Source organism: Scylla paramamosain, chromosome 8, assembly GCF_035594125.1.
Source record: "Scylla paramamosain isolate STU-SP2022 chromosome 8, ASM3559412v1, whole genome shotgun sequence".
In the NCBI taxonomy this organism is placed as follows: Eukaryota; Metazoa; Arthropoda; class Malacostraca; order Decapoda; family Portunidae; genus Scylla; species Scylla paramamosain.
The window spans coordinates 14,344,267-14,367,977 of NC_087158.1; the positions used below are offsets into that span (position 1 = coordinate 14,344,267).

General features: G+C 40.0%; 1 protein-coding gene and 1 long non-coding RNA gene across 9 annotated transcripts in view; one reads left to right on the forward strand and one right to left on the reverse strand.

Annotated features, from left to right (window-relative positions):
* Nucleotides 1-67: 67 nt before the first annotated feature.
* Nucleotides 68-14,580, forward strand: LOC135102819 (uncharacterized). Its single transcript, XR_010269794.1, has 2 exons — nucleotides 68-397; nucleotides 14,161-14,580. It is a non-coding gene; the product is annotated as an uncharacterized LOC135102819 (long non-coding RNA).
* LOC135102818 (long-chain-fatty-acid--CoA ligase ACSBG2-like) overlaps nucleotides 9,205-23,711 on the reverse strand; it is a 98,820-nt gene continuing 84,313 nt past the window's right edge. For all 8 annotated transcript variants that reach the window (XM_064008355.1, XM_064008356.1, XM_064008362.1 and 5 more), the window contains 3 exons: nucleotides 21,345-21,545; nucleotides 16,531-16,740; nucleotides 9,205-14,554 (listed from right to left, as the gene is read on the reverse strand). In XM_064008355.1, the coding sequence (XP_063864425.1) occupies nucleotides 16,542-16,740; nucleotides 21,345-21,545 (400 nt within the window). In that variant the 3' untranslated portion in view covers nucleotides 9,205-14,554; nucleotides 16,531-16,541. The remainder of the gene's footprint in view (nucleotides 14,555-16,530; nucleotides 16,741-21,344; nucleotides 21,546-23,711) is intronic.

The following is a 23,711-nucleotide window of genomic DNA, read 5'->3' on the forward strand; positions in this document are numbered from 1 at the left end:
TATATTTTTTTTTTTTTTATTAATTTTTTTTTTATTTTTTTTTTTTTCAAAATTACCATCACTAGAACTGAAAAATGAAAGAAAAAGAAATGGCCTCAAATTAGTAGGCATATGGAATTTTACACATCTGCTCCTTCATCGCCTGCTACAGAGCGAGTCACAAATCTCGAACATGGCGAAACCCTCTTACAAAAAAAACCCGACGCCCCATCGAGCACCACTTGCTCCACTACCCGGGATTCCACTCTCGCCGCACTGTATTACACTGCCAACTATCGGCCTGCTGTCACAACACTATCTGGCAGCCTCAGGTGTCCACACACTTGTAGGCTCACTCCTTGCCTCACCGGCACGATGAAAGAGCAGGCGTGGGACGCAGTGACAGCAGGTCAACGCTGTGAGTAGCGTTGTTAGGAGCATCACTAAAGTAACAAATAAGTTCATTGACATCAAGGAGAAAAAATGGATAACTTAACAGGGAACACAGTTACAGGTGAGAGAGTTACATTTTTTAACGTATCAATAACGTAGAGAAAAGTGCCTCCACACTACTAAGTTAAGTAATGATTGGGAAACAATGACTCATCTCAATATATATATATATATATATATATATATATATATATATATATATATATATATATATATATATATATATATATATATATATATATATATATATATATATATATATATATATATATATATATATATATATATATATATATATATATATATATATATATATATATATATATATATATATATATATATATATATGCCACTACCAAACATGAAGTTGTTTGATTAGGCTACACAGTTTTGTTTAGTTATTGTTAGCTAATTAATTTAAGGGTTAATCTGGATATCACGTCCGCGTTACATATAAGCACGAAACTCACATTCCATGGAGTACGGTCCAGTGACCTTGCTGTAAACATAAAAAAAAAAAAAAAAAAATGGGAGGCACGTGTTTAGTATGGCTGTAATATCACTCGTGAGTGTGGAGAAATTCGATATTTTCCAAGTTCAGCGAGCTCTGCACCAATCAAGGGTAAACATTGAAATTATTTTTTGTTTGTAACTGGCGTTTGTGGGTAGCCTCATATTAGGATTTCATGGTATCTATACAGCAAATCCCTCCAAACACGGGCTGCCACTCGCGAGGCCATTCGTGTGGGCATCAATTATGACTTTCCACGGTAGGTTCAGTTACACTTTTCATTTGTTTTAGGGACACGTCAGGCGCTCTGATAGAGGCTCACTATCACTTATCATTATGGCTACCCAGTGGGGGGAGATGAAGAGAAAAGTGCCAGTGTTTGGGAGGAGGAAAACTCACTATGTGGGTTATTTAGCTACAGCTCTGTTTATGATGCGGCATGGAGACGTGAAGAAGAGATTCCATGCCTTCATCAACGAAGCCGCTAAACTGTACCCACCTCCATCGGTCTGAGAATATCAACACCACACCAGTAAGGCTTAACGGTATAATTTTTGAGCTCCCTCGTTAGGTTAGATTAGGTTAGGTTATGCTAGGTTAGGTTAGATTAGGTTAGGTTATGCTAGCTTAGGTTAGATTATGCTAGGTTATGTTAGGTTAGGTTAAATCCTAGTGAGGAAGGGTCCAGGGGGTGTGCAGCCCCACTGGGTAAATTAGGTTTACGTCGCAAGGGAAGTGTCTAGGGTAGGTTAGAGAAAGATTGGGATGGACTTATCAAAAAATAACAGTTAGTCAGAGGAAAAGATTGGGTATGAAGGAGGTTTGGGCAGGATTGGGGGAGGAAGGCTACTAAGCAGTGCGGTTATTGGCTCCAGGTGATGCGTTTCTTATGGAGAAAAACACTGATTGAGTGAGAGATGGTTATGCACTGTACGTCGCACACTCCCATTGGCAGGCTCCCTCTTGCTGGACTTTTTGAGTCTTGAATGAACATGCCCCTTGTCTCAACCACCACACACAACAAGTGAATCCCAAGTTAATAAGTCATGACTCCACTTACTACTACAGGACTTTCAGCCATATGGAAGCTGGAAAACAGTATTGCAAATGTCATAGGTAGACAGAAGAAGAATCGCCAATTCTTTTGATATGTGTAATTCCATATGTAGGGAGGTGATACATAAGCTCCTATGGTCCTGATGCTCTCAGATCTCATTACTGAAATTAAACATCATTTTATTTGCCATTAAACATCATTTTATTTGCTCAGTACTGTTATTTATGCTATTTGGTACAACTATTTATTTTTAATTTTCCACAGAAAAACACTGCCAGAATTCTGTGCTGACATTACCTAATTTAATTGGGGGAGGTCCTGGACCCCCCATTAAGGACAGGAGCATTTCTCCCCAACCTTATATTTATGTTTTAGGTGTATCTAAAGGTATATGAAAAAGAATGGAAGATAAAAGACCAGTAATAAGGCAAGGAAAGGATTATAATACCAAGTAGGCAATACCAACCAACACAAGTACCTTACCAGCCAGTCAGCAGTGTCTCCAATGACATTTTGGAAGGAGCCAGGAGGAGGTGTAGTTGTTAGTGAGACAAAAAGATTGTAGATAGTGACATCTAAGGGGTAATCCCAACACCACCCTTTGGGTTACAGGATCAGGTGATGCAGCCTGCTCCCAGCTCATCACGGCAGCTGTCATCAAGTTCAATGCTGGGATTGCACCACCTGATCCTGTAATCCTAAGGGTGGTGTGGGAATTACCTTTAGGTGCTGTTGTGTATGGGGTGATAGCCTGCCACTGCCATCAAGCTTCACCAGGTACTGCCTGTTGTCTTTTGCCTTGACAACAATGACAGACATATCCCAGATCTTGTTGGTTTGATTCTGGACCATCATGCTGCTACCAGAACAAAGACATCCACCTGCCTTACCCTCCAACTCACTGTTGTCTAGTCATTTGCTGCTCATGTTGGTGTAGCATTAACCCCCATTGTGTCATGCTGTGCCACCTCATATGCAACACAGAACACCCTGAGGCTCTCAGCATCACTAAATGTATGACACTACCTGAACACCTCCTGCTTTAGGGATGAGTCACACAAGCCTACCATCACTTTATGCAGGAGCATATACTCTGATAGGTTACACTCACACTGGGGACACTGGAATTCACAATCCATTGCCTGCTGAGCACACTGCACAAAAAATGACTCACAGGCTCATCAGTGGCCTGACACACATGGAAAAAATCAGACCAATGCACCACCTGATTTGATGCACAAAGCATAGTCTTTTTGATGGTGTCCAAAGCATCCATTGGAGACAGGGCCTACCACTGACCTGTGGTGAACATGACATCCAGGGCAAGCTGGTGGTCCGCAACACAGAGCAGGCAAATGTGAAGCATGGCTTCTTGATCAGGGACAGCCAAACCTCCACTGAGTGCCATAACATCTTGAAGCTTGCTGAGGACATCTCCAGCTCACATTTTTCAGGTGTAGCCCCAGCAGGAATCCATCCAGGAGCCTGCTGGCTGGCAGTGGATAATGACACCAGGCTGGCTTGCAACGATGCAGTGGCCTCTTGTTGTGCCAGGAGAGTTGACTGGACTTGTGTGATAAAGGATGAATGTGCCCAACTTGTCAGGCTTGGGCGGCTTTGCAGGGGAGTTGAGCCAGGTTGGAGAGAGAGAACGGTATGATGAGCAGTAGGTTCTCAGTCACTGCACCATGTAGGGTCCCCAGGCAAAGAAGAGAGAGGGAGTGGTGATGAAGTTTATCATGGAGTCATAGGAGGTATACCTTATGCCAGGCCAGTCCTGATCTAAATGACGTGCATTGCTTGCTGGTGGCTGCAGGGGAAACTGAACCCCTCTTACAGATGCCAACTTACACCATATCCCACAGAGGGCAAAAATTTAACATTGAGTGGACTGCCCTCCTAATATGCAGAGTAGTATTCTAGAGACACAAGTACAAGTATTGTAAGCAAGCTTTGTGAAATAGTAACAAAGATAGATGGGTGCAATATTTAGAAGATGAAAAGATAATTACAGAAAAGCAATTTGGATTCAGGAAAGGGAGATCCTGTGTCACAAATCCAATGAGCTTTTATATGAGAGTAAAAGATGGAGTGCAAGAGAGGGATGGATTGGTTGATGTGGTACACCTGGATCTCAAAAAATCATTTGATAAAGTTCTGCACAAAAGTCTTTTGTGGAAGTTAGAGAATGAAGGAAGACTGAAGGGAGTGACATTAAGATGGATGGATGATTACTTACAAGTGAGGGAAATAAGAACAGTAATCAGAGACACTAATTCAAGTTGGTGCCAAGTGACAAATGGGGTTCTGCAAGAATCTGTGTTGGCACCTATTATGTTTCAAATATACGTAATTGATATGACAGAGGATCTAAATAGTTTATGAACTTTTTTGCTGATGATGTAAAAATAATGAAAATAATAAAAGATGAAAATGGCAGCAAGGAGTTACAAAAGGATATTGGCAAGATACATGCATGGAGCCAAAGATGGAAACTAGAATTTAATGCCAGAAAATGCCATGTGTTGGAAATAGGAAAAGTAAAAAGAGATCTTCATGGAATTACAAAATGGGAGGAGAAATAATAATAAAAAGTAATAAAGAAAAGATTTGGGAGTAATGGTCCAGGACACATTATTACCTGAAAGGCACATAAATGGAATATTTGGCTCTATTTACAGCTTGTTAACAAACATTAGGGTGGCGTTTAACTGTTTAGATAAAGAAATGATGATGAAAATTATAACAAGCATGATATGACCTAAACTGGAATACAAAGCAGTAGTTTGGGCTCTACATAGAAAAAAAAGATATACGGAAACTGGAAAGAATACAGAGGATGATGACAAAGATGGTTCCAGAATTGAAAGACTTAAGCTGTGAAGAAAGGCTTAAAGAGATGGGATTACCAGCACTACATGAGAGAAGAGAAAGAATAAACCTGATAACAATGTACAAATTAATAAACAATATAGAAAGAATAGACAGAAATGATTTTGTACCACAGATGGAGGAGGGATAGAGACGGATGAGGGGGCATGGGAAAAGGAAAAATAAAGAAGGGTGGATGTTTGAGGGACATCAAGAAATACAGCTTCCCATAACGAACTATTAAAACATGGACTGATCTGAAGGAAGAGGTGGTTATGGCAAACAGTGTACACATGTTTAAAGAGAAACTGGATAAATATGGTTATGGACAGGATAAAATGAGCCTTGGTTCATGTCCTGTACAATACAACTAGGTAAATACACACACACATACATTCAAGGACACATATGCAACAATATTTTTTTTGGTGCCTTGAATGAGGAAGGCAGTTCCTTGTGCATACCAAATGTTTGGGAAGCTTCATAACAGATGTTCTGTGTTGCACTAGTAGTTCACAGCAACATTCCTGTGGCAATCCTGCCAATTTACAGATGTGAAATTAGAACTGTTTGACATCCCAGAGCCAGAGCTGAGGCTTTTGACCATGATTGAAGTGGTCTCACAAATTAACCATTTTGTTCCTGGGGAACAATGATATAAGCTGGGAAACGGACCCTAAGGACATAATAGAAAACATTAAAGGCATAACTAGACAAATAGAAAGCCACTGTTCCTCTGAGGTTGCAAATAGAACCTAGAATTATCACAGAACTGAGGGCAGGGGGAATGAACCAGAGTGCATATTACCAGATAGATAACCAGGTCCATCTATAAGGCACTAAAATGGGACCTTAACCACTTCACTCTGGATGCTTAAAAAACTTGCATTGCTCACATACAGCATAGGCTTGTGAGCAGTAACTTATCTAATTTCTAATACTATAATTTCTCTCTCTCTCTCTCTCTCTCTCTCTCTCTCTCTCTCTCTCTCTCTCTCTCTCTCTCTCTCTCTCTCTCTCTCTCTCTCTCTCTCTCTCTCTCTCTCTCTCTCTCTCTCTCTCTCTCTCTCCCCTTCTGTGTGTCAACCCTTCAGTTGTCATAGAAATATGAGGCAGGAGTTATTTTTTCTGGATGTAAGTATGACACACACACACACACACACACACACACACACACACACACACACACACACACACACACACACACACACACACACACACACACACACACACACACACACACACACACACACACACACACACACACACCTTTATTTCAACCAGATGGCACCACTGCTATCACATCTATCTCTAATGCTGAACTCATCATTCAAACCTTTGCTAAAAACTCTACTTTGGATGATTCAGAGCTTGTTCCTCCCTCTCCTCCACCCACTGACTACTTCATGTTACCTATTAAAATTCTTTGCAATGATGTTTTCCATGCCCTCACTGGCCTAAATCCTCAGAAGGCTTATGGACCTGATGGGGTGCCTCCTATTGCTGTCTGAAACTGTGCCTTTGTGCTTGCACCTTGCCTACTGAAACTCTTTCAACTCTGTCTGTCAACATCTACCTTTCCTTCTTTCTGGAAGTTTGCCTACATTCACCCTGTTCCTAAAAAGGGTGACCGTTCTAATCCCTCAAACTACCATCCTATTGCTTTAATTTCCTGCCTATCTAAAGTTTTTTAATCTATCCTCAACAGGAAGATTCTTAAACATCTATCACTTCACAACCTTCTATCTGATTGCCAGTATGGGTTTCATCAAGGCCGCTTTACTGGTGATCTGGTTTTCCTTAATGAGTTTTGGTGATCTTTTAGAGATTTTGGTGAAACTTTTGCTGTTGCCTTGGACATATCAAAAGCTTTTGATAGAGTCTGGCACAAAGCTTTGATTTCCAAACTACACTCCTATGGCTTCTATCCTTCTCTCTGTAACTTCATCTCAAGTTTCCTTTCTGATCATTCTATTGCTGCTGTGGTAGATAGTCACTGTTCTTCTAAATCTATTAACAGTGGTGCTTCTCAGGATTATGTCCTGTCACTCACTCTCTTCCTATTATTCATCAATGACCTTTTAAACCAAACTTCTTGTCCTATCCACTCCTACGCTAATGATACCACCCTCCACTCTTCCACATCTTTTCATAGATGTCCAACCCTTCAGAAAGTAAACAGTTCACGCAGGGAAGCCACAGAACACCTGACTTTTGATCTCTCTAAAATTTTTGATTAGGGCAGAGCAAACTTAGTATTGTTCAGTGCCTCAAAAACTGAATTCCTCCATCTGTCAACTCAACATAACCTTCCTGACAACTATCCCTGCTTCTGCAGTGGACATCCTCAGTCTGTCCTTTTCTTATAATTTAAACTGGAAACTTCACATCTCATCTCTAGCTAAAACAGCTTCTATGAAGTTAGGTTTTCTGAGACATCTCCACCAGTTTTTCTCACCTCCTGAGCTGCTAACTCTGTACAAGGGCCTTATCCATATGCTTCACATGTCTGGGGGATTCCACTCATACTGCTCTTTTAGACAGGGTGGAATCAAAAGCTTTTCATCTCATCAACTCCTCTCCTCTAACTGTCTTCAGCCTCTTTCTCATTGCCACAATGTTGCAACTCTAGCTATCTTCTACTGCTTTTTTCATGCTAACTGCTCTTCTGATCTTGCTAACTGCATGCCTCCCCTCTTCCTGTGGCCTTGCTGCGCAACTTTCTTCTTTCTCTCACTCCTATTCTGCCCACCTTACTAATGCAAGAGTTAACCAGTATTCTCAATCATTCACCCCTTTCTCTGGTAAACTCTGGCACTCACTGCCTGCTTGTGTATTTCCACCTTCCTATGACTTGAATTCCTTCAAGAGAGGTTTCAAGACACTTATCCATTTGGGGACCGGCATCTCAGTGATATTTTTTATTAGATTTTTGTTGCCCTTGGCCGGTATCCCTCCTACACACACACACACACACACACACACACATTTACAATTTGATGTGGTTGGAGAGTAGTAAATTACAGAAGAGGTGGTGATGGGTGAAGGAATAAAAGGGAAGGGAAGGTGAAGGTATCAGTAAAGAGATTAGCAAGCAGCTGCATGTTTACACACTTTAGTGAGCCCTCCAGGGTGTAGGGGGGGAACTGTACCCCCCACACTGTCTCCCCTTCCTGGAGAGAGAGAGAGAGAGAGAGAGAGAGAGAGAGAGAGAGAGAGAGAGAGAGAGAGAGAGAGAGAGAGAGTAGGGAGGAGGCTAAGAGGGCAAGGAATAAACAAGGGAAAGGGGGGACTGTACCCCCCAGTCTCTCCTCCCTGGTGGAAAGGGGTATAGGATGAAGAGAAGGATAGGGGGATATGAAAGATATGGGAAGGACCATAGAGGGGGGAAACTATGATGTAAGGGTCTGCCAATGAGACTTCCTCATTCTGGATAGAGGGTGGGGCATGGGGTAGCTCATTTACATGACTGGTGGGAACAGGGTGGGTGGGAGGAGCAATGGAACCTCAAGGACATAATATGAAGACTGTCAAGACAAGTCAAAGCAGTATAAGAGATTATTCAACAACAACTAAAATAGAATCCAACCATGATGCCTACCTAGGTGTCATAGTATATGCCAGTGGCACTTCATGTGTCATCATGTTGAAGGGATTAAGAATAACTTCCTAAGCTTTGGTTCCCCTTTTATAAAAGACATTTGGTGAGAGATGGTGTACAGTGGAACTGGACAGGCAGGCAATACATGTCTCACCACATCTGATGGTTCATAAACCGAAAGTAGGGGGGATGAGGTCTTGAGTGCATTTAGGATGAATTAATAAAACTAAACCCCAACCTGAATGAAGATTTAAACACCTGCTGAGTTCAGTTGAACTGGGTGTTCAAGGCAAAACAAGCCACATGCAACAGGTGGGGTAGCAAGTGAGTACTCAAATAACCAGCTAAGAACAACTTAAATCCACAAGTATGTCAATCAAAATGTTAAGAAAATCCTTGGCAACAAAGGAAATATGCTATATGTAAGAGAGGAATGCATTATGTAACCCTATGTGAGACAGGCTTGGCATTAAAAAAAAAACCTGCCCCAAAAAATCCATCCAACCCTCTCCCACCACCCCCTGCAAAAAAAAAAAAAAAAAAAAAATTACAGATAAAAATTTATTCCTATATCATATTGATAAATAAGGTGTATATGTCGTAATGCTCCATCTTACCTTTAAGATAAAGCAGAGGCTATGCAGGAACTGCACTAATTATTTACATACCAAACACTTCAAGGTTAAGTCCAGGTAACTGAGAGTTAAGGGTGGGGTTCTCACAGTTCAGAAAATTTAACAAATTTAACATTATTTATTAACCAGTAATTAATACATTCCAACGATACACGCAGGCAACAAAAGGCAAGAACTCCACCACATATTAAAACTTTGAGTGATCTTTCAATAAATCTTGACATCATTCTTCACTTTACTTTAGCAAGGCTTTATTGACCAACTCAGGGCATTCAGTAACACAACACATTAACATCTAAGGACACACAATATAATCACATAAAAGAATAATCAAATGTAACATTAAAATATTAGCACTACATGCGAAGTGACACAAAAGATATTAAATCACTCATCAAGATTCAGTATTATATCAACACATGGAAAATAACATAAAATATATGGAGACCACAGTATACTGAAACAACATACTAAGTTGAGACACACAAGGCACTTAGGAAAATCTTCTAAGTATTACTTATGACCAAGATGAGACAGAGAACGACTTGGAATTTCATGGTGCTGTCAAGTATAAGCACCTTTCAGAAACCTGTAACAGGAGTCTAGTTAAGGTCTGAGAGAATCATTTGCTACTTCGCCTTATATTCAGTTTTGATGACGGCAACGTTGACCTACTTACATTGCTACTTACTACTACATAAGGAGTTATCCTTTAAGGTTTAAAATCTAACTAGTTAGTACACTCATCTCTTCCTTCACTCCACATGATCACCAGGATGCTTATACTTCACTGTAGGTTTGTAAGAGACATGTCTCGGTGGGAGTCTATGGTTAACCACCTTTACACACGAACATGTGTAGATTTCCTATGCCCTTCTAGCTCGTGCATTACTGAGGCTATTAGTGGGTCACTGTTTTGTGAGGTTAATGACCTGCATAGGCTGTAAAGTAACTTGATCACTACTATCATAAGATTTATTACGAATAGGTCAGGCCCATTAAACTACACGTCCTTAGTCACCTTTACTCAGCGCTTGGGTGCCTCAGCATCGTGGCAGGCACTGACCTGTTCATGACCAGGAATGACATAAGTGGGACATGGCCCCACAAGGGGTCACGTCGTTGGTGGCCTCGGGGGCAATGCTATAGGCCTGGGTGCCTTGGCTACAACATGTATATGTACATATACATAAAAAATGTAAAAGTAGTCAAGCCTGACCCATTAATTTCCCTTAAAGTAAAGGTTAACACAGGCTTTGTCCAACTGGACCAACCTATTTCGGCATGACCTAAACAAGTATCTGTTCTTCATTAATAGAAAGTGTCAAAATCTTTCAAGATCTAACTCCCCTCATGACTTCTGGCACCTAGCCAAGAACATCTCCAATAACTTTGCCTTTTCATCTTTACTTCCTTTATTTCAACTTGATGGTGCTACTGCCATCTCATCTATTTCTAAAGCTGAACTCTTCACTCAAACCTTTGCTATATAAAAACTCTACCTTGGATGATTCAGGTCTTGTTCCTCCCTCTCCTTCACCCTCTGACTACTTCATGCTACCCATTAAAATCCTTCACAATGATGTTTCTCACACCCTCACTGGCTTAAACCCCCAGAAGGTTTATAGACCTGATGGGGTCCCTCCTATTGTTCTTTGAAATTGTGCCTCCATGCTTGCACCTTGCCTAGTCAAACTCTTCCAACTCTGTCTATCAACATCTACCTTTCTTGCTGGAAGGTTGCCTAAATTCTGCCTGTTCCTAAAAAGGATGAACATTCTAATCCTTCAAACTACTGTCCTATTGCTTTAATTTCCTGCCTCTCTAAAGTTTTGAATCTATTCTCAACAGGAAGATTCTTAAATTCTATCAATTCACAACCTTCTGTCTGATTACTGGTATGGGTTTCATCAAGGCCGTTCTCCTGGTGATCTTCTGGCTTTCCTTACTGAGTTTTGGTCATCCTCTTTTAGGTATTTTGGTGAAACTTTTGCTGTTGCCTTAGACATATCAAAAACTTTTGATGAAGTCTGGCACAAAGCTTTGATTTCCAAACTACCTCCCTACAGCTTCTATCCTTTCTGTAACTTCATTTCATTACCTTTGTGACCATTCTATATCTGCTGTGGTAGACGGTCACTGTTCTCCTAAATCTATTAACAATGGTGTTCCTTAGCGTTCTGGTGTCACCTACTCTCTTCCTATTATTCATCAGTAATCTTCTAAACCCAACTTCTTGTCCTATCCACTCCTACGTTGATGATGCCATCCTGCACTTTCTCACATCTTTTCGTAGATGTCCAGCCCTTCAGGAAGTAAACAGTTCTCACAGGGAAGCACAGAAGGCCTGACTTCTGATCTCTCAAAAATTTCTGATTGGGGCAGAGCAAACTGCCCCAACAAAAATTCAATGCCTTAAAAACTCAATTCCTCCATCAATCAACTCGACACAACCTTCCAAACAACTGTTCCCTCTTCTTCATTTACACTCAGCTGTCCCCCTCTTCTACACTTAACATTCTCAGTTTGTCCTTTACTTATAATATAAACTGGAAACTTCACATTTCCACTCGTTCCACTCGTACTGCTCTCTTAGACAGGGTGGAATCAAAAGCTTTTCGTCTTATCAACTTCTCTCCTCTAAAGGAGTGTCTTTGGTCTCTGTCTCATTGCCTCACTGTTGCATCTCTTGCTATCTTCTACTGCTATTTTTATGCCAACTGCTTTTTGTTATCTTGCTAACTGCATGCCTCCTCTCCTACTGTGGCCTTGCTGCACACGACTTTCTTCTTTTTCTCATCCCTATTCTATCCACCTCTGTAATGCAAGGGTTAACCAGTATTCTCAGTCACCTATTGTTTAGGTGTTTGGTAAACTTCGGAACTGCCTGCTTGCTTCTGTATTTCCACCTTCCTATGACAAATTCTTTCAAGAGGGAGGTTTCAAAATACTTATCTGTAATTTCTGACTACCACTTTTAACTCTGTTTGGGGACTGGCACCTCAGTTTTTTTTTTTTTTTTTTTACTGGTCCTGCATGAAAAAATAAATAAAAATAAATTCAAACCGTTTAATTTTAGATTACTTTATAATTGCTTATTTAAACTGATTTACATGTAAATAGGAGGAATAAAAAAAAAATAAATAAAACCTCCCCATAACAATAAAACTCCCAAAAAACCCAACCCCCCAAAAAGTGGGTTCTTTAAAAAAATAAAAAATAAAATAAAGGGATTTTTTCCAACCTTGATGTGAGATGATAGGGTACAATACTTAACTAACCCGCCTGTCCTACATAATGAGACCAATAATAACCAACCTATCTCTCCTGCACTAATTCCAATAGCAAAAGTAAAAATTAGTATTCAAAGATGACTGGTGAAGGCCAAGGTTCTGTTCAACACAGAAGCATTGAAAAGTTTCATAAGTAAGGAAACTGGAAACTGTGACAAGATTAATTAAGGATCATGGGTTTCCTAACTAGCAATGACACCCAAACTTATGACAGTAAAACCCACCGTACAATTAGGTAAATTTAAAACAAAGATAACAGCAGTGGTGATGCCAGACATGAATACCAATCTAACTATAAAACGTTATAAGGAAACTGCTGATTTCCTAAGAACAAAGGCTATAAAGCTCGGGGACCAAAACATAACATCAGACAAGGTGGGTCCGATTCAACTAATAATAGGTTCAGATTACTATGGGAAGTTTTGTAGGGAAATCCTTAAGAAAATATGGCATTCAAATGCGTACAACAGCTGGTAGGAATCTCATGGTTAGGACCAATGTTACCTGCTAAGGGTCTACTACCAACTCAAAGAGTAGACCTGGTCTTTGTGACACCAATCCAGTCCTTACTAGTAACCTGTATTAGAGCTCAAATTATCCCTAGTGAACTGCCTGACAGAGGAAAGGAATGAACCTATACATAATTTATGGGACTTAGATACTATAAGACTAAATCATAAGGCTCCAAATGTTGAAGAGCAAATGACTCAAGATTACTTCAGCAAAACAACAGAGTATAAAGACAACCAATATTGGGTCAGATTACCTTGGAAATTAAATTCACCATCCCTACCAACCAATTATATCGATGCCAAGGGTCAACTAATTAATTTGTGGACTAAATTAGGGAAAAATAAACCCCATGTTAGAACAATATGACAATATCATAAGAAATCCAACCATAAGTAATTTCATAGAAAGTAAACCAGTAAATCATAACACTGGCCATAACCTCCCCCATCATGCATTAAAGAAAGACTCTGTCACCATACTAATAAGGGTGGTCTTCAGTTCATGGGCAGCCAAGGGAGCAAGCAGTCTAGATAATTATTTGTATACAGAATTTACTTGAAGTGTTGGTGAAATTCTGTCTGAAACCATATGCCTTGGTAGCCAACATATCTAAAGCATTCTTAAAGATAGGTTTAAAGGAAGAAGACTGACTTCACAAAGTTCTTATGGCCAAGAGATCCGAGAAAAGAGAATAGTCCTTTGGATGTGTACCGATTTAAATCCATCCTCTTTGGCTCATGTTCGTCCATTTCTGTTATGCTTGACCTTACATCATCATTTCAACAAAGCTGGTTGCCCTGAAATAGGTCATGCGTTTTACATGGACAACTTACAAATAACAGACACAGAGGAAGAAGTGGTAACTCTCTATGAAAAGGCAACAAAGTGTTTAGCTGCTAACATGCCTCTACAGAGTTGGAATAGCAACTCAAAAAAAATTTGTAAAATCTTTTAAAGGAACGACTTCTATCAGAGTTACCTGTGATGCAAAACTTACTGGGTATGGTGTGGGATGTGAATGGTGTTAGATTAGAGTAAGCCTCAATATTTTGAACAAAATCTGACTAAAGGATCATTACTAAGCCAAATATCTCTTTTATTTGATCCTTTGGGTATAATAAGCCCTATAACAATAAGAGGGAAAATGTTAATACAAGAAGCTTGGAAGGAGAAAATCAGTTAGGATACCATCTTCCCAGAATATTATTCATCTGAATGGGAAAGAATAAAGGAGGATTGTATTGCAGGAACTGACATCTCCATCCCCAGACAAGTCAATGGCTCCACTTCTACTGCTGATACCTCTTCCATGCTAAAAAAAAAGAGCAATATCACCAAGAGTCAAGAAACAGAAAGCTACTGACACTTCTCAGCCAATACCATCCAAAAGAAGGAAAAATATCACGATGGCTCCAGGAGACCTGCCAGATGAGTACTAATATCAGAACCTAGCTATAATGAGGATGGTGATACCCTCCAATAAAATGGGATAATATTTTGTTTTAAATCAAGGATGCCATGATAAGTTAGAAGTGGTCCAGTGGGCTTGTGGCAAGGACATCTTCCACAACTCACTTCAGATGTTTTTGTCCTCAACTGTAATCTGACCTCTTCAAAGCTGTCCAGTAGAGCTGCCTGAAACTGTTCAATAAAGTCAGTCATGTAATGATTGTGTTTTTTTTTTATTAACATGTTAAGGTAGCACACTGAAATACAATATTCCTGAAAAAGGTACCTTTTCTTGAAAAGCAGTTGTTGACTTTTTATTTCAAATAAACACTTATTCTAGTGCAACTGAGCAATTATTTTGTTTTAAAAATGTTTTTAAACTAACACTTAATAGGGATTTTTCTTTTTTCTTCATTCTTTTTTTAGTATAACTTCATTCCCCTATTTATCAAATTTACACATTTCATGTACAAAATCCTCAAGTACTTTAATCATAAATAATGAGTCTGCTGTCCACATGTCAAAAAAATTGTTATAACATACATGTCACAAAATCCTTGTCTCCCTGTCCCCTCACCTTTTTTCCAGTGCTAAATAGCATGATATACAGTCAGCAAATGCTGATCTTGCATTGCAGCTGCACAGGTTACTCAGGTAGTGCATTTTACTTAAGGCTTCCCAGCAATCATAAAACATGGGCTGGGACAAATTAACTTATTGGCATCTCAAATGCATCTCTCCTCACTCATGCCCATAGCAACAATGACCAGTATTGCATAGGCCACTGATGTCAGTGTTCATTGTGTCTTTGGTGATACATGATCAGCTGTTCTCAGGGTGAAATGCCTTATGTTATGTTTATGCTGTGGGTTTGTAGTGATGAGTGCAAGGCAGACAAATCATGGTGATTTCATTCAATCATAGATCTTCACATATTGGGCTTAAATAGTATCAATATAGCAAAATATGTGGATTTAAAACAAACTTGCAAAACCTCATACAAAAATTTGTCAAGGGAGACAGTGAGGAACTGTCTTTTCACAAACAGTGGTGACATTCCTTTATTGTTACCCCATGACTTCTAGCTTCTCTGCAAAGGCAGTTAGACTCTATTCCATCTCTAACAGCAAGACAGCTGAAGGGAAGAAGTGGGAATGCTACCAGTGTGCCTGTGTAAAGACAATTCCTCACTGGCCTTCTTGACAAATTTTCATATGAGGTTCTGGAAGTTTTGCACATTTTAATTCACATGTTTTGCTACATCGACACCATTCAAGCCCAAAATGTGAAGATCTATGATTGAACTATATCACCATGACTTCATGGCTACCTTGATCGAGTCGTACTTTGTCTGACCGCCGTTTACCTGCGCTTGGTGACCAAGCAGCCGATAGCAGGTGGCCAAAACAACCCCTTTGGGGGAACGACAGGGTAGTGGGCTCGGCCAACACTACTCACACCTACTGCCCTATGGACGGCACAGGTGATGCGAAACCTACCTGCCGAAGTCGCCCCCAACAGGATTCCAGCTGAGGACGCCACCCTCAGACCAGGTGGTTGGCTACCTGAATTACTAGGCCCACCGCAGCATGAAACACCATTCGTAGATGTATGCCTTCTGCTAGCGCACTTCTGGTCCGAGAGACAAACACAGAGGCTCTATGCCCACCCCTCTGATCAGGGGGGGACTGGTACCGCATCCGCACCATGTACCCCTTTATCTAAGCCATGAACCTGCTGGTCTTCAGGCAGGAAGAGCGCTACCTTCCCTCCAGCGGACTGTCATCCCGGAAGCGCCAGAGTGACTACCGATGCCGAGGGTAAGTGGGTTTGGCCCACCGACGCGGCAAATCACCCCGACGGCCCCCACCCCAACGGGATAGAGAATCCGAAGGGGCAGGAAAATTCCGGATCAGTGAAGCTGTTAAGAGCTCTGAAGCCTGGCGGAACCCCATTGCTCTATGAACGTTTGAGAAGGGAGGATGGAATATTGTCCAATTCCCCGCCTCACATTCATCTCGTGGGGAAGCACTTTAGCCATAGGCCCAAGCCTGCCCCGGCAGGCTTGTTCCTACATTATGAGCGGGCGCCACTAGGAGGCACACTTCCCCTGTAACTAAGTCTTCATATACTTTGTAAAAAAATAATAGGTGGTGATTCATACTTACAAATTGTTTGTCTACAGTTTGCTTTTTGTTTTCCAAGGATCCTTTGAGCTGTATAAATAATTTATGGTATCTGCGTATTTTTCCATCACAACGCTTCTCTTCAACTTTAGTGTACTGTTTAATTCTCCAGTAAACAGGGAAAAATCATGAGGTAAAACCATCCACCGCTGTAGTTTCTGTGCTCTGGATACTGCATGATGATCATTATACCTACCGAAAAAGAAAAAAAAAAACTTACAGCAACTATAGTTAACTTCTTCCCATGAAAGGAAACAATAATAAAATGAGAATGTAAGGATAAAATGAGTGCCAAGCTTGAACAAAGGAAATACATCTGCAGAAATATTTTCAGCCAATATTCAATATTTACCATTGAGGCTGGTAAATGAAAGTTTTCTTTCTTGTTCAACTTCTCTGTTAATGTTACTTGCTACACAGAAATGACACATGACACAAAATTTCTAGTAAAGAAAGGATAGTGTCAGATAGGGAAAATAAAAAAAAATAAAAAAGGGCTGAAGTGCAGCTCACTGCAATTATGGAATGATTCCATGAATTATCTACAGTAGTGACCTGTTTTGATAAACTATCTTTGTGATAATTAATATTATAGACTTTCCTACAAACTAAATTAAATATTCATAAGAAAAAAAAATAAGCAAGGAGCAGGATTCCAATACTAAGTATCAGAAATTCATGGTACCTTGTCTATCAAACAATAATCAGTCCTTCAAATTGAAAGATTTTGAAAAATTCCAAGGGCAGAGGGATAACCAAGAGTAAAAGACCTAGAGTGTACATTCAGGTCTACAACTGTTGTTACTGGAGATGAATTGGTGGTCATTTTAACAGGTTGACTTAATCCAGTACCAACAATATCACACACATCACTCTTACATGATTTATGTGAAAATACCACTCAATATTAACGAAAAACTGGAGTCACACTGTGCTGTCTTCATGAGAAAATTTTACATTGCATTAGAATAATTTGTAACTGTAAATCCAAACATATGAAACTGAATGCTAAGTAATACAGTGCATAAACATTTCTCCCACTAATTTAACTAACTCATTGTTCAGCTACTTTAAATCAAATTACTCTTTTATAACAATTTCTGAGTCTGCACACTTTTCTGATTTTATTAGTAGAGACCAGTTGTTCCCAAGCGGGGGAATGCACCTCCCCAGGGGATGTGAGAAGAATACGAAGGGGGCATGTAGTCATCCACCAAAAAAAATAATTGCCTAAAAATATATAATAAAACTACTCAGAGAGAACTTTTTTTTTTTTACGTAGGCCACTGGACAAGGGCAAAATAAAAAAAAAAAAAAGGGGGGGGGGCCTACTTAATGCCAGTTCCCATAGAGATGTCTGATAGAATGACTTAAAACTGGATAAGTGTCTTGAAATCTCCCTCTAAAAGAGTTCAAGTCATAGAAAGGAGGAAATATAGAAGTAGGCAGTTCCAGAGTTTACCAGAAAAAGAAATAAATGAGTGACAATAGTGGTTAACTTTTCCATTAGAGAGGGGGACAAAATAGGGATGAGACAGTAGAAAGTCTTGTGCAGTGAGGCCGTGCGAGGAGGAGAGGCATGCAGTTAGCAGGGTAAGAAGAGCAGTTAGCATAAGAATACTAGTAGGAGATAGCAAGAGATGCAGCACTGCAGTGATGAGTAAGAGCCTGAAGATAGTCAATTAGAGTAGAGGAGTTGATTAGATGAAAAGCTTTTGATTCCACCCTGTCTAAAACAGCAGTATGAGTGGAACCCTCCATACATGTGAAGCATACTCCATGCATGGACAGATAAGGCCCTCGTACAGAGTTAGTAGCTCGAGGAGTGAGAAAAACTGGCAGGGATGACTCAGGAAACCTAACTTCATAGAACCTGTTTTGGCTATAGATAAGATGTGAAGTTTCCAGTTTAGAATATAAGTAAAAGACAGATTGAGGCTGTTCAATGTAGAAGAGGAACAGTTGAGTGTCATTGAAGAATAGGGATAGTTATCTGGAAGGTTGTATTGAGTTGATAGATGGAGGAATTGAGTTTTTGAGACACTGAACATTACTAAGTTTGCTCTGCCCCAATTAGAAATTTTAGAGAGATCAGAAGTCAGGCATTCTGTGGCTTCCCTGCATGAACTGTTTACTTCCTGAAGGGATGTCTCTGAAAAGACATGGGAAAAGTGCAGGATGGTATCAGCATAGGAGTGGATAGGACAAAAAGTTTCATTTAGATCATTAATGAATAATAGGAAGAGAGTTGGTGACACCACTGTTAATAGACTTAGGAGAAGAACAGTGACTATCTACCACGGCAGCAATAGATGGTTAGAGGAAACGAGATGAAGTTACAGAGAGAAGGATGGAAGCCATAGAAGGGCAGTTTGGAAATCAAAGCTTTGTGACAGACCCTATTAAGAGCTTTTGATATGCCTAAGAGGCAACAGTGGAAGTTTCACAAAAATCCCTAAAAGAGGATGACCAAGACTCAGTAAGGAAAGCCAGAAGATCACTAGTACAGCGGCCTTGATGGAACCTATATTGGCAATCAGATAGAAGGTTGTGAAATGATAGATGTTTTAAAAATCTTGCTGTTGAGGATAGATTAAAAAATTTAGGAAGGCAGGAAATTGAAGCAATTGGATGGTAGTTTGAGAGATTAGAGCAGTAAACTTTTGCTGTTGCCTTGGACATATCAAAAGCTTTTGATAGAGTTTGGCACAAAGCTTTGATTTCCAAACTACCCTCCTACAGCTTCTATCCTTCTCTCTGTAACTTCATCTCAGGTTTCCTTTCTGACTGTTCAATTGCTGCTGTGGTAGACAGTCACTGTTCTTTTCCTAAATCTATTAACAGTCATGTTCCTCAGGGTTCTGTCCTGTCACCCACTCTCTTCTTTTTATTCATTAATGATCTAAACCAAACTTCTTGTCCTATCCACTCCTACGCTGATGATACCACCCTGCACTTTTCCACGTCTTTTCATAGACGTCCAACCCTTCAGGAGGTAAACATTTCACGCAGGGAAGCCACAGAACGCTTGACTTCTGATCTTTCTAAAATTTCTGATTGGGGAAGAGCAAACTTGGTATTGTTCAATGCCTCAAAAACTCAATTCCTCCATCTATCAACTCGACACAACCTTCCAGACAACTATCCCCTCTTCTTCAATGACACTCAACTGTCCCCCTCTTCTACGCTGAACATCCTCGGTCTGTCCTTTACTTATAATCTGAACTGGAAACTTCACATCTCATCTCTAGCTAAAACAGCTTCTATGAAGTTAGGCGTTCTGAGACGTCTCTGCCAGTTTTTCTCACCCCCCCCAGCTGCTAACTCTGTACAAGGGCCTTATCCGTCCATGTATGGAGTATGCTTCACATGTGTGGGGGGATTCCACTCATACTGCTCTTCTAGACAGGGTGGAATCAACAGCTTTTCATCTCATCAACTCCTCTCCTTTAACTGACTGTCTTCAGCCTCTCTCTCACCGCCACAATGTTGCATCTCTAGCTATCTTCTACCATTATTTTCATGCTAACTGTTCTTCTGATCTTGCTAACTGCATGCCTCCCCTCCTCCCGCGGCCTCACTGCACAAGACTTTCTTCTTTCTCTCACCCCTATTCTGTCCACCTCTCTAATGCAAGAGTTAACTTGTATTCTCAATCATTCATTCCTTTCTCTGGTAAACTCTGGAAGTCCCTGCCTGCTTCTGTATTTCCACCTTCCTATGACTTTAATTCCTTCAAGAGGGAGGTTTCAAGACACTTATCCATCAATTTTTGACTACTGCTTTGACCCTTTTATGGGACTGGCATTTCAGTGGGCATTTTTTTTTTCGGGGGGGCGGATTTTTGTTGCCCTTGGCCAGTGTCTCTCCTACATAAAAAAAAAAAAAAATAAATAAATAAAATAAATAAAATTTAGGAACACGCTGAATGTAGGCATACTTAAGACAAAAAGGAAAAGTAGATGTTGATAGACACAGTTGGAAGAGTTTGACTAAGCAAGGTGCAAGCAAAGAGGCACAGTTTTCAAAAACAATAGGAGGGACCCCATTAGGTCCACAAGCCTTCTGTGGGTTAAGGCCAGTGAGGTCGTGAAAAACCTCACTACGAAGGATATTAATGGGTACCACGAAGTAGTCAGAGGTTGAAGGAGAGGGAGGAACAAGTCCTGAATCATGCAAAGTGAATTTTTTTTTTTAGCAAAAGTTTAAGATAAATGAGATGGCAATGGTGCCATCAGGTTGAAATAAGGGAGGGAAAGTTGTGGCACTAAAGTTACTGAAGATGTTTTTAGCTACATGCCAGAAATCAGGAGGGAGTTAGATCTTGAAAAATTTTTACACTCTCTATTGATGAAGGAGTTTTTGGTTAGTTGGAGAACACACTTAGCACCATTCTGAGCAGAAATATAAAGTACATGAGAATCAGGTGATGGAAGTACCTTTTGCGGGCCACCTCTCTCACCAAGAGTCAGCTGTCTGTTTATACTGATATAATGTGGCATTCCAACCTTTTTTTTTTTTTTTTTTTTTTTTTTTTTTTTTTTTTTTTTACTGACATGCATAATTCAGTTTGCTTGTGTACTTGTAAGGTATGCACTGATTTCTTAAAGTTTGAAGTCAGCAATTTATACCAACTTTCTTTATTTCTATATACTCACAGAACAGAGTCTTATTACTTCTTATGGGAATATACATTCCAAATTATATAAAATTAACTTTATGTATATTGCTGAAGAACCTAACCTTGCATAAATTGCAAGATTAGTATATATTGCCTAAATATGTGATTCACTTACCTCTGAATACCCTCTTGTATGGCAGTGGCTAGGACACCCTGAGGATTCTTTTCCAATTCAATCAAAGCATCAGTCACTGTGTGCAATTGAGGCAGCCCTAGATTTATCATCATCTTCAGGCACTGGGGAGACAAGGTATCCAGTGGTTCTCCTGTTTCTTCATTGACATCCGTTTTCAAAGTCAATAGTATTGACAAGTACCTGTATAATGTGGAATAATGTCACATAAGAGTGAAAGAGGTAAATTACATAATATTATCCAACAGAAATATTGGTAATTAAAATACTTTTCTAAAAGCAATCACTCAACCAACCATAGGCTATAACAATTTTTAATTGGATGGTGTTCTAAGGGAGGTTAATTTGAGAATATTTGATAGAGGTCTGAGCCTGGTAAATGGTCAAAGATTGGGGTAGCTGCTATGAATCTGGAAGTGTGTGAAAACAAAAAAATGAGATTAAAGTATTAGTGTATATGAGGATAGTATATGTTATATGTAAGGAAGAATAAGGTTTTGATGGTTATACATAGGTACCTAGAGCTGCATGATACTGCCATCATTAACATAATTTGTTTAATGTCATATTTTCCACCATAAAGGACCATTCATATATATATATGAAGAGTACTCCATACATGAATGGATAGGATTCCTGTAAAGAGTTAGCAGCTGGGGAAATCTCACAAAAAATTGAGGTGTTGGTCTGTTATCCTGCTGCTTAAAAGTAATTTTAGGCCCACTAGAAGTACCCCTCACTACTACAACCCACTAATAGACTTTAGGTCTTAAAAGTGATTGTGTATTACTTTTAATGAATTTTTTAGAAAAATAAAATTGACCTTGAAAAGTACTTCTAGCCAGCATTATGTGCAGCAAGATAGAAAACAGAGAAAAATAAAGAGAGATGAGATAGAGCATGTGGAATGAGTAGCTGACACGTCCAGCTGTGCCTGGAGTTTATGGTAAAAGTTTATATAAGTGAGAAGTTGATCTTTCCCATTTTATTTCTCTCACTCCCCTTCCTTCCTGAAAGTTGAAATTGATAGACCATGTAAGTGAAGAGTTGCTCTCCTTCATGAAATGATTAGTTTTCATCCAGCCCTCCAAATAACCCTAAAGTAATTTTTGAAACACTGTTTCTTTACAGCAAGACTCAGTGAATGAGAGAATAGGGGAGCACCTGGACTTCTCAACCCCCAGATCTCCACTCCTCCTGTTCCTTCCTTCCCTCTCTGCTCCCATGTCCTGTGTAGCATCACCCAGGCAAAGTTATAACTGACATTTTCACAGCTGCTAGCTTAGTGGCTGGCCAGAGATCATACAGAGTGGACACGTGACAGAGAGAGGCTTGTTAAAGTCTACAGTGGGAGGGCTTATTGAGTTTATACCTAAAGGTGTGTTTACTGTGTGACGCCTTAGACTATTGTCTACCCTTGGCCCCTGGCCAGTGTCTTTCCTGGGAAAAAAAAAAAAAAAAAATATCTAGGCTCTACAGAAGACCAGGATCAGGGTGGATCCAGATACTGTTTGAAGGATGTAAATAGCTGTATTCTGCTACTCCTATGCATGTTGAGAATGCATAGTTTTTTCGTGTGTCCTGACATCCATTGTGTCTTTGTATAGAGTACTTATGGGATCAGGCTCCTGTCCTCTCCCCTTTCTGCCAAAGTGCAGCATCTTATTATGGGTCTATAGTGTGTCTGTGCATTGTGAACATTGTGTCATGTGTTTGTTAAATGCTACTGATCTCTGTGGCCCATAACTGTGAGTGAGGCAGACCAGAGGATTGTATCATATTTGTGCTAAGCTACAGCTACTTTTTTCCCAGATTTTCACCAGTTTTAAAGGACCTAGGAATCTGTCTTCTGGAATATTGTAGATTATACTTTTACCTGGCCAGAATGTGTAATTATTTTGGCTGGACAGTGGGTAGTTTTTGTTATTGTGGTAAGTTGTCCAACAAGGGTAGTAGCCTCACCTTGGGAGTGTATTGTCTATACTGTCTGGGCTCCCTAGCATGTGGCTCATTTGTTCTTTCCAGCTTGGGGAATTCAGTTGACATTTGTTATACTCCCTTCTCTGTTGGTGGGTTAAACGGAATGGCGATCTAATTGAGGCTGTGTAGTTATTGGTGACTGGAAGGTGTCCGGATTCATTGTATTTGTGCCCCCCACTAGACTTGAAGAAGCTATCCTAGGGGTTTTTTATCTGGTTGTAACATCTGCTAAAAATATTTATGTATATGGGATCAGAAGTCAGGCATTTTGTGGCATCTCTTTGTGAGTTACTTAATTTCTGAATGATCACATGTCCAAAAAATGTGGAAAAGTGCCAAGTGGTATCAGCAGCACAGGAGTGGATAGGA